General features: G+C 41.5%; 2 protein-coding genes across 2 annotated transcripts in view; both read right to left on the bottom strand.

The window, feature by feature from the left end:
- Positions 1-2,934: 2,934 nt before the first annotated feature.
- On the bottom strand, positions 2,935-12,469 carry LOC138361045 (uncharacterized). The gene is made up of 4 exons (XM_069320521.1): positions 12,453-12,469; positions 6,077-6,605; positions 5,432-5,953; positions 2,935-3,147 (listed from the first exon to the last, which is right to left on the bottom strand). Exons 1-4 carry the CDS (start codon positions 12,467-12,469, stop codon positions 2,935-2,937), a joined length of 1,281 nt encoding a protein of 426 aa, XP_069176622.1.
- Positions 12,087-14,193, bottom strand: part of LOC138361047 (uncharacterized) — a 143,708-nt gene continuing 141,601 nt past the window's right edge. Inside the window, exon 6 of the mRNA XM_069320523.1 lies at positions 12,087-14,184. Within this exon, the coding sequence (XP_069176624.1) occupies positions 13,672-14,184 (513 nt within the window). The 3' untranslated portion in view covers positions 12,087-13,671. The remainder of the gene's footprint in view (positions 14,185-14,193) is intronic.

Below are 14,193 nucleotides of genomic sequence, written 5' to 3'. Positions count from 1 at the left end.
AGATATTGCAAGGAATATAAGATAATTACCTAAAGAATACTATAATATTACCATAATTACCTGAACTATTACTATAATATTACCATAATTACCTGAACTATTGCTATAATATTACCATAATTACCTGAACTATTGCTATAATATTACCATAATTACCTGAACTATTACTATAATATTACCATAATTACCTGAACTATTACTATAATATTACCATAATTACCTGAACTATTACTATAATATTACCATAATTACCTGAACTATTGCTATAATATTACCATAATTACCTGAACTATTGCTATAATATTACCATAATTACCTGAACTATTACTATAATATTACCATAATTACCTGAACTATTACTATAATATTACCATAATTACCTGAACTATTACTATAATATTACCATAATTACCTGAACTATTGCTATAATATTACCATAATTACCTGAACTATTGCTATAATATTACCATAATTACCTGAACTATTACTATAATATTACCATAATTACCTGAACTATTACTATAATATTACCATAATTACCTGAACTATTACTATAATATTACCATAATTACCTGAACTATTGCTATAATATTACCATAATTACCTGAACTATTACTATAATATTACCATAATTACCTGAACTATTGCTATAATATTACCATAATTACCTGAACTATTACTATAATATTACCATAATTACCTGAACTATTACTATAATATTACCATAATTACCTGAACTATTACTATAATATTACCATAATTTCTTTAATTATTACTATAATTTTACAAAAATTCCCTAATTATTACTATAATATTAACATGATTGTCTTTATTAGTACTATAATTTTGCCATAATTACCTTAACTAGAAGTAGGCATCGGTCAACCCCGTGCGGGTTATGGAGTTGTGCCCTGGGTGTCTAGTTGTTATAGTGTAGTTGGATGCTGCGCCTGCTGTGGCTGTGAAGGTCAACCCCGTGCGGGTTATGGAGTTGTGCCCTGGGTGTCTAGTTGTTATAGTGTAGTTGGATGCTGCGCCTGCTGTGGCTGTGAAGGCCAACCCCGTGCGGGTTATGGAGTTGTGCCCTGGGTGTCTAGTTGTTATAGTGTAGTTGGATGCTGCGCCTGCTGTGGCTGTGAAGGTCAACCCCGTGCGGGTTATGGAGTTGTGTCCTGGGTGTCTAGTTGTTATAGTGTAGTTGGATGCTGCGCCTGCTGTGGCTGTGAAGGTCAACCCCGTGCGGGTTATGGAGTTGTGCCCTGGGTGTCTAGTTGTTATAGTGTAGTTGGATGCTGCGCCTGCTGTGGCTGTGAAGGTCAACCCCGTGCGGGTTATGGAGTTGTGCCCTGGGTGTCTAGTTGTTATAGTGTAGTTGGATGCTGCGCCTGCTGTGGCTGTGAAGGCCAACCCCGTGCGGGTTATGGAGTTGTGTCCTGGGTGTCTAGTTGTTATAGTGTAGTTGGATGCTGCGCCTGCTGTGGCTGTGAAGGTCAACCCCGTGCGGGTTATGGAGTTGTGTCCTGGGTGTCTAGTTGTTATAGTGTAGTTGGATGCTGCGCCTGCTGTGGCTGTGAAGGCCAACCCCGTGCGGGTTATGGAGTTGTGCCCTGGGTGTCTAGTTGTTATAGTGTAGTTGGATGCTGCGCCTGCTGTGGCTGTGAAGGCCAACCCCGTGCGGGTTATGGAGTTGTGCCCTGGGTGTCTAGTTGTTATAGTGTAGTTGGATGCTGCGCCTGCTGTGGCTGTGAAGGTCAACCCCGTGCGGGTTATGGAGTTGTGTCCTGGGTGTCTAGTTGTTATAGTGTAGTTGGATGCTGCGCCTGCTGTGGCTGTGAAGGTCAACCCCGTGCGGGTTATGGAGTTGTGCCCTGGGTGTCTAGTTGTTATAGTGTAGTTGGATGCTGCGCCTGCTGTGGCTGTGAAGGTCAACCCCGTGCGGGTTATGGAGTTGTGCCCTGGGTGTCTAGTTGTTATAGTGTAGTTGGATGCTGCGCCTGCTGTGGCTGTGAAGGCCAACCCCGTGCGGGTTATGGAGTTGTGTCCTGGGTGTCTAGTTGTTATAGTGTAGTTGGATGCTGCGCCTGCTGTGGCTGTGAAGGTCAACCCCGTGCGGGTTATGGAGTTGTGTCCTGGGTGTCTAGTTGTTATAGTGTAGTTGGATGCTGCGCCTGCTGTGGCTGTGAAGGCCAACCCGAGAATGACAGTCCCAACTACAGCGAGTGCAGGTAAACGCCGAAGCGGGTGCGTCTGACAGTGGTCGAGACCTCTGTTGATGTCGATGCTCACCTGCTTGAGGTCGCGTTTGCAGCCGTCTTTGAAACGCAGCTGAGGTCTTCCGGTGGGTCTCCTTCCTGATGCCAGTTCTCCATACAAGAGGTCCTTTGGTTTGCGGCCATCTTCCATATGTGTGACATGTGCCAGTCATCGCAAGTGTCTCTGTTTCAGGAGAGTGAACATTGAAGGGACTCTTGTTCCCTCGAGTCTTGTATTCTTGGTGACGTGGTCTTTCCACGTGATGTCAAGGATGCGTCTCAGGTTCCGCATGTGAAAGGTATTAAGCCGTCTCTCCTGGCGAGAGCGCTGGGTCCAGGATTCCAAGCCGTAGAGAAGTATACTCACCACACATGCCATGAAGACTTGTGCCTTGGTGTGCACTGTCAGTTTGGCATTTTCCCAAACGCGCTTTGTGAGCCTGGCCAGTGTTGTTGCGGCCTTCCCGATACGCCTGTTGAGTTCAGTGTCCAGGGAAAGGGTGTCTGAGATTGTGGAGCCCAGGTACACAAACTCGTGAACTGCCTCCATCACATAGTCTGCTATGTTTATATAGGGTAGCTCATTGACGTCTTGTCCCATCACCTGTGTCTTGTTCAGGCTCATTGTCAAGCCGAAAGCGGAACAGGCTACGGCAAAGCGGTTGAGTAGCTGCTGCAGGCCTTATGCTGTGTTTGTGGTGATCGCTGCATCGTCGGCGAAGACGAACTCCCTGAGGATTCGCATCTGTACTTTTATCTTTGCTCGGAGTCTGGATAGATTATAGAGCTTTCCATCAGATCTTGTACGGAGATAGATGCCCTCTGTGGTTGTTCCAAAGGCATGCTTGACGAGGATCGCGAAGATGCCAAACAGTGTTGGAGCAAGAACGCACCACTGTTTAACACCACTCTTGATCAGATTCAGATTCAGATTCAGATGTTTATTCAGGTAAGGTATATACATACAAGTGATGTTACAGTAATGGATTGATATATAGATAGAGCTAGTACATACAATGCCTAAAGCCACTATTACGCAATGCGTTTCGGGCAAGAAAACATTAATATCTAGAACTTAATACTAATTGAGCATAAAGAATAAAAGATGTTGAGAACAAATACAAATAAAGATAAAAAAAAAGGGGGAAACATGACTGAAAAAGCAGCACAAATACAATAGGTTGACAAACAGTGTTGATTAAAAAAAAAAAAAAAAAGAAAATAACAGACATAATAATAATAATAATAATAATAATAATAATTTTTATTTAGGCAAAGGTACATACATAAAGAGATTTTACAAAGTTTGTTGGCTTTATAGATAGAGCTAGTACATACAATGCCTAAAGCCACTATTACGCAAAGCGTTTCGGGCAGGAAAAAACACTACTGACTAAAGCTTAAAACTAATGGGTAAAAAGAAAAAAATGCGTTGAGTACAAATAAAAATAGAGGTAAAAGAGGGGGGGAACATTGTTGAAAAAACAGCACAAATACAATTATAAATTATTACAGAAAATTACATTAAAACAGCGTTGATTTGTAAAACAAAAAACAAAAACAAAAAACATACATGGGTTGACAATAGAAGGGTAAGGTAGGTTACATGGAATTTATTAGGTATAGCTTCGTTTTTAACTTAAACTGGTTGAGAGAGGTACTGTCTTTAACATGGTTGGGAAGGTCATTCCACATCCTGGGCCCCTTGATTTGTAGAGCATTTCTGGTTTGATTAAGTCGTACTCTAGGAATATCAAAACTGTATTTATTTCTGGTGTGGTGCTCATGGGTTCTGTTACAACCTTCTATGAAGCTTTTGAGATCAGGATTGGCATTACAATTTAGCGTTTTGTATATGTATAATACACATGAGTGAATGTGCAGTGACTTAATGTCTAACATATTCAGAGATTTGAGTAGGGGTACCGAGTGATGTCTGGGGCCAGAGTTGGATATTGTCCTAATAGCAGCTTTGTGTTGAGTAATTAGAGGACGTAAGTGATTTTGGGTAGTAGAGCCCCAAGCACAAATACCATAGTTGAGATATGGATAGATAAGGGAGTAATAGAGAGTCACCAGGGCAGGGCGTGGTACATAATATCTGATCTTAGAAAGAATGCCCACAGTTTTTGAAACTTTTTTTGATATGTTTAGAATGTGTCCCTGGAAATTCAGCTTGTGGTCAATGAGAATGCCAAGGAATTTGCCATCTAATTTGTTACAAATTTGGGTATTGTTTATTTTGAGATTTATTTGATTAGAGGATTTATTGCCAAACAGAATATAGAAAGTTTTGTCAATGTTAAGGGTGAGTTTGTTGGCAGTTAGCCACAGATGGACTTTATTTAGCTCAGTATTTACTGTGGCATTTAGAGCAAGGGGATCAGGACTGGAGTAAATGAAGGTTGTGTCGTCAGCAAATAGGATTGGTTTGAGGTGTTGGGAGGCATTTGGAAGGTCATTAATGTAGATGAGAAAGAGGAGAGGGCCAAGTATGCTGCCCTGGGGAACACCAATGTTGATGGGTAGGGTGGGCGAAATTGTATTATTCACAGAAACACATTGGAGCCTGTCAGTAAGGTAGGATTTGAGGTATTGTAGGGAGTGTCCTCTGACACCATAATGATGTAATTTAAGAAGAAGGTTTTGGTGGTTGACAGTATCGAAAGCTTTACGCAGGTCCACAAATAACCCAACAGGGAACTCATTTTTATCAAGAGCTGTATGAATCGAGTTAAGCATACTAATAAGTGCATCGTTAGTGCTTTTTTTGGGCCTGAAGCCATATTGGCAAGGGCTAAGTATATTGAGTTTGGCTAGATATGAGTAAAGCTGCTTATAGATTAGTTTTTCAAAAATTTTTGACAAGTTTGGCAGGATTGATATAGGTCTGTAGTTGTTAACATCTGTGAGATCACCACATTTGTGGACAGGCGTTACTCTCGCTTTTTTTAGAATATCTGGAAAGGTTTGGAGTTCAAGTGACTTGTTGAAGAGCAAAGCAATAGCAGGGGCTAAAGATCTGGAGGCTTTTTTGTAGATTAAAGTTGGTATCTCCTCAAGGGCACCAGACTTGGTTTTAAGGGAAAGGATTATCTCGTTGACGTCAATGGAATTAATAGGCTTTAGGTACAGAGACTGGGGATAGTTCCCTGTAAGATAGTCCTTAATGTCAGTACTGGAAGATGGAATATCATTAGCAAGGGATGAATGGTGGCATTCAGGGATGAATGATGAATGATGATGTTGAATGGTTCAGAAGTTGAGCCGTCGTACACGACCGTGCCCTTCATGCCCTTGTGGAACGATTGTATCATGCTGAGTAGGGTGGGTGGACAGCCAATTTTGGCCAAGATCTTGAAGAGTCCGTCCCTGCTCACGAGGTCGAAGGCCATTGTAAGGCCAATGAAGGCGATGTACAAGGCTTTTCTCTGCTTCCTGCACTTTTCTTGAAGCTGTCTCAGGGTGAACACCATGTCAGTGGTCGACCTCTGCTCGGAAACCACACTGTGACTCAGGGTACACTCTTCAGCAAGAATCTGAAGCCTGACCAAGACGACCTTGGCGAAGAGTTTGCTGACGACGCTGAGGAGGGAGATGCTACGATAGTTGTTGACATCGCTTCTGTCACCTTTATTTTTGTAGAGAGTGATGATGTTTGCATTTTTCATGTCTTGTGCCACCGAGCCCTCCCTCCAGCACTGGCACAAAAGTTCATGAAGCTCAGTTTTAAGTGTTCCACGAGCGCGCTTGAGAACTTCAGGCGGAATACCGTCGTCTCCTGGGGCCTTCCCTAAGGAAAGTGAATCCAATGCTTTCTCAACTTCTTCCACAGTTGGTTCAAGGACAAGTTCTTCCATGATGGGCAGGAACTTGAGTGCATGCAAGGCTTCTACGCTGACCAAGTTCTTTCTGGAGTAGAGTTCGAAGTAATGCTCTACCCAGCGATTCATCTGTTGATCACGGTCTTTAATGATCTCTCCAGTGGCTGACTTAAGAGGAGCCGTCCTGTTTTGTGTAGGGCCTGTTGCCTGTTTGATCCCTTCGTACATGCCTCCTATGTTGCCAACAGTGGCCGCAGTCTGGATGCTGGAACAGAGTCGGAGCCAGTAATCGTTAGCACAGCACCTCACAGTTTGTTGAACTCTACTGCGGGCAGTACGGAGGGCCTGTAGGTTCCTTTCTGAGGCCAGGTTTTTGTAGGATGAGAGAGCTCCTCTCTTTTCCTCTACAAGGGGTAAGAGTTCCTCTGCAATGGCCTCGAACCAATCTGCTGACTTGTTCTGCCTCTTACCGAAGGTGGATATGGCAGTTGTAACACGGGACGGTATTGGCTTTACTCTGTCCTTTACCCTGTCCGTGACTATGCTTACTGAAACTTAAACCGAATTCCAAAGGACCCCAGAGTATACTCTATAGCCGAGTCCCACGCCACTTGGTCTTAGCTGTTTGACCGGCTAAGCTTCTATAGCCACGTGACGTCATACTAGGTTTTCTAGCAAACTCAAAGGATCGTCAAGACACCCTTGGTTTGGTTGCAGGTAGAGAGTTTAAGAGAACACCAACTCATACTCAGGTTAAACGCCTCCTAGACAAAAGTACTCAGGACACACGGAACAAAGTTGCTTATGTTATCCAAGTGTTTAACGAGCTTAAATGTTACCTTAATTCCCTTGACACTTAACCATGGCTCATCAAACAAAAACAATTAAGTTTCTTTCTTGGAATATTCGAAGTGTTAATCTTCGGATAAATGACGTAATCTTGTATGCTAAAATGAGAGACGTGGATGTGATGTGTTTACAGGAACCATATACGTCCACAACTATCAAGAAGGTCCCACCCAGGATACCTGGGTATATAGCATACAACAACGATATTGGAACTGGTCTACTCACGTATATTAAGAGTGGATTAATCTGTAAACTAATTAAAAATCACAGGAGTGATAGTATACATTATCAAAAATTCAAATTACAAACTGCAAATAACCATTTCCTACAGTATAACATATATGGACGATGTAGTGTACTTAAAGCAGACCTGCTACCGACACCTACAGGTAACACAGCTATGTTATGTATGGGTGACTTTAATGCTCGTCACACTGCTCTTGGTGACGTTCAGTGTAACAATAATGGAAGGGTCTTCTTGAAATACCTTAATGATCATAATATTACTGTGTATGATACTGATACAGACCCATTTATTGGGGGGTAGACTGGATTATGTGATTGGATACAGCCTAGTAGATAGCAATGTTAACGTTAAGCTCACCCCAGAACTAGTAAGTGATCATTTTGCAATATATTGTGAATACAATGTGGCGGCGGATATTAGGTCCAATCCTCATCCTAGAGTTAAAATTAACATTCCAGACAATCTTAAACAGCACTTTAAGGCTTATGTACATAAGTGGTACACTGGGTATACACCTGTATCAGTGGACCACTTTTACAATGATCTTGTCAGTATCATTACCAGTTATTATGATACCTGGGTTAAATCAAGGAAAAAAAAGAACACTCGTTCTTCCTCATGGACAGAGGATCCTATTATTATTGCAGAGCTAAAGTGCTTCAGCTGCTGACTCTTATAAACGATACAAAACAGCTGACAATTTACTTGCATTCCTTAATGCCAACAGAGATTTTCGCGAGCTTAAGGGTCAAGTTAAGGACACATATTGGGAACAATTCCTACAAGGTATCAATAGAACTACAACATTATCAGAAATGTGGAACAAAATTAAAAACAATACCAAACCTTCAGCCCCAGTTCAGCTTCATCATACTCTTGCAGAATATGCTGACATGCTCCTAGCTCAATGGTCTAGTGTCTCACAAATTTCTTCCTTACCCCCAGATATACAGCAGCATTTAAGACATACCAACATTAACAGAAACTTTAATATTGAAATAGCACGCGCCTCACCAGATTTAACAGATCAGTTTCCTATAACCCCCTTTGAATTAACATCAGCATTAGGAAAACCTAAGCAAACTGCCCCTGGTGAGGATGGTATAACTTATAACATCTTGAGCTTACTGAATGATGTCCCTAGCCACCCTCTGCTTGACCTCTATCAAATGAGTCTCTCACAAGGTACCTTGCCAAAGAAATGGACACAAAGTCTCATAATACCAATTCCTAAACCTAACTCTCAAAAATTCAGACCCATTTCCCTTACATCTTGCATGTGTAAAGTCTTGGAGAGAATTGTTCTCAGTCGTGTCATGTTTCAGGTCAAAGAAAACTGGCCCCAAACCTATATGGGTTCATGCCCAAGTGTAGCACACAAACATGCTTTGCTGAATATTTTGTACACTCCCAGGATGGGACACAGGCAACCTTTATGGACCTAAAGTCAGCTTTCGATGTAGCGAATGGCGAAATAATATTAGAGCAACTTGCTGAATTTGGAATCAAAGGTAATCGTTGAGTTGGATAAAGAGTTACCTATCCAACAGGCGTGCTAGTATCCTATTTAAAGGAGTTAAAAGTACAAGAACAGATGCATTCGAACTAGGCACACCTCAAGGTGGTGTCCTAAGCCCTATGCTCTTCAATATACTTATGCACAAACTTATCCATGACATACCTGTACAACCTACTGAAACTGTTATATGTTATGCTGATGATATTTGTATTATGGCACACAGTAAACCAAGGCTACAAGTGTTACTTGATCCATTCTCCAAGAAAGTAGTAGAATGTGGCCTCATAATCTCTGTACATAAAACAAGGGTTCTTATTCCCCATTCTCTTCATGTTAACTATACTATTAATGGAGTGCCCGTGGAGACTTGCGAGTCTTATAAATATCTTGGAGTCGAGGTTAATGATACAAATCTCGTCAGCAACCTGCGCAAAAAACTAGTTGAGCGTCTTAAACCTCTCAAAACTCTTGTTGGCAAAGGATTTGGCATTAACATAAAATATGCTCGTAGTTTTCATATTGCCTTTACACGATCTGTTGTTGATTATTATGCCTTGCATCTTCTTCATTTTTCTCCTAAACAATTACAAGGCCTAGATGTAGTACAGAATGATGCCATGCGCATCATCCTGGGTTGTCCTAGAACTGTCAGAATTGTTAACATGAGAAAGGAACTAAACTTACCTTCCATTTACGAAAGAATAGTTCTACTTAGTACTATGTTTTGAGCCAAAACTTTGAAAAATAATGATCCCCCCAGCTCTATTCAAATTAAATTAAGATCCATTCTAAACAATTCTGACTGTTCCCTCAATCCGCCGCAAAAAGCTCCCTACAGTGTGTGGCTCAGTTGTTGTGCCTATAATCTTCAGAAACTGAATGTATCTCTTAACCCTGATAAAACTGTTCACTATATTCCCCCTTGGAAAGATGTGGAGGTCTCTCTGCATTATACTCCCATCAGTGTAGAACAAATGTATAACACTGACATTTTGAGATGTATAACATTAGAAGCTATTGACAGTCATCTTCAAATTCTCAAACTGACTGAATCCTATGCCTTTACTGATGGCTCTGTGCAGTTAGGCACTGGTAGAACAGGTTGTGCATGTGCAGTGTATAAAGGGAATGAAATGATCATGACTAGTACACAGAGATTGAACAACTGGGCAAGCACGACACAGACCGAGCTATTGGGTATTTATCTAGCCACTGAATACCTTAAGCTCAATGGTAGTGGAGTTATTTTCTGTGACTCTAAAAGTGCTCTGCAGTCCTTAAATAACCCATCACAATGTATGTTGGAAGTAGCTTGTAATATTAAATGGAATGTAATTTTTGCCAATGATAATAACTCTTGTATAAAATTTGTGTGGATCCCATCCCATGTTGGAGTTGGAAAACATGACTTTGTAGATCAATTGGCCAATGAGGCTTGTAGGAAAGAAAACATTGATTATGACTTTGGACTATCTAATGCAATTATTAATAACATACAAATTAAAGAAATTACTTCAGATTTAGAAGAACTAAGAAATGCCCAGAGGCCTGAAAGCTGCAGTATTAAAAGTTATGACAAGTTTTGTAATAATAGGTATTTGTATGGTCAGCACAGTAACCGAACCAGGCAATGTGATGTAGTCATTGCGCGAATTCGCCTTGGCTATAAACACATCTGACAGGTTAGTGAGGCTGAGCCACTACCAGAATACTCAGATTGTAAATTCTGTGATAAACCGTTAATGCATTCACTAGAACACTATATTGTTGAATGTGAAACCGTAAAGGACTTTAGACCTCCTGGCCTCTTGTACCACCAACTGTGTAACTATTTTATTGACTCAGGTGTTCTGGACGACATCCTAACAATTTATCCAAAATTTGCTTGTCCATTTTAAAGAATGAAGAACAATTTTTATTTATATCACTTCTAAGCTGCATCACTTATGAACCATCCCTGCTCTTGTGTGGCAGTGCACAATAGAAAGTTGTTTTCACATATCCATACATTCAAACATTGATTGTAACCATTATATAAATGTGCTTCAGCCTACAGTTTATACCTATTGTCTTATGTATGACCCCTCTGTCCTGCATGACAGTGAATACCAGCATTATCCTCACTTTAATAAGACTATCAAAATCCTCAGATTAGGCAAAATTGTAATTATTTTTGTCAATAAAGATGTTAATAATAATAATCAACTGAGAAAATCAAAGAGTGACCGCCCAGAGCCATGCTGGCCGGGAGCGACACTGTATCCACCTCTATGAGTCAGCTGACTCCTCTCTTTCAAATATCTCAAGCTCATATACAGACATATCTCCATCAAGAACTTCTAATTCATATATCAACAAAATAAATACTATAATACACAACCTTACATAATAATACATATCAATAATTCAGTACATTAAAGATTATATCATGATATAAAAATATGTGAACAAAGAATTCATATTGGCAAGACATGGTAACACTGGCGGGAGAGGGGAGGAGGGGTTAAGGGAGGATTTCAAGACGTCTGTCCGCCAGCCATTATGCATAAGTATACATGAATACAATATAAAGTATATATATATAAAACATGTGTATCAAAACCATGTTTATGTGGTATACATCTCACAGTGCCAAAATCTAATTTAATGTTAGAGGACAATGTAATGAACAATAATGAAAGGGAAATTACACAGTATACATGACAGTAATACATCCGAGACCTAAATTTATACATTCTCCATCATAGTTCACATAATATTTCCTATACAGCATTATGTAGCATTCCATAATATAAGCATATACGGATGTTTTTCAAGCTACATGACATTAGGCTACTGCTATTCACTAGACTCCTAATATATATCCACAAATACATGACAAGGACTTATGGTACAGATATATAATATACATAGATATATATGGAATACATTGGCAATACACATTTAATACTAGTGTGTTGACGAAAAAATAATAACTACATAAATTAATATTTATGATACTAGGCTAATCAGCCAAGACATCACTATACAGTTTGAGCACATCATACACCAGCTACAGTATGATCATACTGGTGTATGTGTGGTCATAACACCACCTCACACCCATATGGTAATATCAACACACCATGGTCCAGTATGGTAATATCACAACACACCATGGACCAGTATGGTAATATCACAACACACCATGGACCAGTATGGTAATATCACAACACACCATGGTCCAGTATGGTAATATCACAACACACCAGGGTCCAGTATGGTAATATCACAACACACCATGGACCAGTATGGTAATATCACAACACACCATGGTCCAGTATGGTAATATCACAACACACCATGGACCAGTATGGTAATATCACAACACACCATGGTCCAGTATGGTAATATCACAACACACCATGGACCAGTATGGTAATATCACAACACACCATGGACCAGTATGGTAATATCACAACACACCATGGTCCAGTATGGTAATATCACAACACACCCGAGTGATAGTGAAGTGATGGTAGTATAGTAGTGGTAGTGAGGTGATGGTGATATGACAGTGATGGTGATATAGTAGTGATGGTGCGGTAGTGGTACTGTAGCAATGATAGTGATATAACAGTGAATGTAAGGAGGAAATCTATCAGTGTGAGGTGATAATGCGGTGAAAGAGAAATGATGTTGGTGTTACAGTGACAGTGTTATGTGATAATGAGCTGTTGGTGATATAACAGTGACAACAGCTGTCATATGGTGACACTAACAATTTGTTACTCAACATGGTCAGTATATGACCCCAAGTGTGGGTCCTGAGGTGATAGTGATATATAGAGGTGATAGTGAAGCTATAGTGATACAGCAATGATAGGTTACAGTACTGAGAAGATATAGCATTGATGGTGATACAACCGTGATTGTCAGGTATATGATACCAAAGTATAAATACCAAAGTGTTAAATACCAAAAAATAGTGAAGTTATGATGATATAGTAATAAATGTCTGCTGTCCTTAAGTTACATTGTCATCAAAACACGCAGTCCATGGTGATGCAGAAGTGATGGTGATGGTACAGTGAACTAGAGTGACAGCACAACACCACAGTAGTGATGGTGATGGTACAGTGAACTAGAATGGCAGCACAACACCACAGTAGTGATGATGATGGTACAGTGAACATGAGTGGCAGCACAACACCACAGTAGTGATGGCACAGTGAACTAGAGGCAGCACAACACCACAGTAGTGATGGTGGTGGTACAGTGAACTAGAGTGACAGCACAACACCACAGTAGTGATGGTGGTAGTACAGTGAACTAGAGTGGCCGCACAACACTACAGTAGTGATGGTGGTAGTACAGTGAACTAGAGTGGCTGCACAACACCACAGTAGTGATGGTGATGGTACAGTGAACTTGAGTGGCAGCACAACACCACAGTAGTGATGGTGGTGGTACAGTGAACTAGAGTGGCCGCACAACACCACAGTAGTGATGGTGATGGTACAATGAACTAGAGTGACAGCACAACACCACAGTAGTGATGGTGATGGTACAATGAACTAGAGTGACAGCACAACACCACAGTAGTGATGGTGATGGTACAATGAACTAGAGTGGCAGCACAACACCACAGTACTGATGGTGGTGGTACAGTGAACTAGAGTGACAGCACAACACCACAGTAGTGATGGTACAGTGAACTAGAGTGGAAGCACAACACCACAGTAGTGATGGTGATGGTACAATGAACTAGAGTGACAGCACAACACCACAGTTGTGATGGTGATGGTACAATGAACTAGAGTGACAGCACAACACCACAGTAGTGAGGGTGATGGTACAGTGAACTAGAGCGGCAGCACAACACCACAGTAGTGATGGTGGTACAGTGAACTAGAGGCAGCACAACAGCACAGTAGTGATGGTGGTGGTACAGTGAACTAGAGTGGCAGCACAACACCACAGTAGTGATGGTACAGTGAACTAGAGTGGCAACACAACACCACAGTCCACCACAGTCACCTCCTTAATGTTACTGTGGTTGACTGCTGCCCTCACCACATCCAGGCCGCTCACCACATCACCAAAGACATAAAACCACTGATCACTACCCTGGCGGTCCCTGGTGGTGATGGTGAACTGGGCACTCGTGGGACCCCCCGGCTCATCAAAGCACAACACAGTTCCTGCCTGGCCTGACCTCCGGTACTGTCCCTGGAGGTCAGGCAGCAGTGGGGCTCCTCCCTCACCATCATTACTCTCGTAGTCTCCGCCCACCACATACTCCCTCGGCTGACCCTTGTGCAACACCTCCAACAGTTTAGTGTTGCGGTAGGTGTGGCCCCGCTGGCCCGTACACAACAACACAAACTGTCTGGCCAGCGGAGTGTCAGGGGTCAGCTGGATGGTGACCCGCCCTCTTGTTGACCCCGCCCACCCGAGGTCAAGGAACGCCAGGGTGCAGGAGGGCTCCAGCACGCCCACAACCTCACTCCCCTGCAGAAA

This window comes from Procambarus clarkii, unplaced genomic scaffold, assembly GCF_040958095.1.
Source record: "Procambarus clarkii isolate CNS0578487 unplaced genomic scaffold, FALCON_Pclarkii_2.0 HiC_scaffold_155, whole genome shotgun sequence".
NCBI lineage: Eukaryota > Metazoa > Arthropoda > Malacostraca > Decapoda > Cambaridae > Procambarus > Procambarus clarkii.
This window is presented reverse-complemented; position numbering and strand designations above follow the sequence as displayed.

Coding starts and splice junctions, on each gene's coding strand:
- LOC138361045 (XM_069320521.1), bottom strand. Junction 5,954..6,076: donor TTGAACCAACTGTGGAAGAA/GTTGAGAAAGCA, acceptor CTTTTGTGCCAG/TGCTGGAGGGAGGGCTCGGT. Junction 3,148..5,431: donor TAATGATATTCCATCTTCCA/GTACTGACATTA, acceptor GGTGTTAAACAG/TGGTGCGTTCTTGCTCCAAC.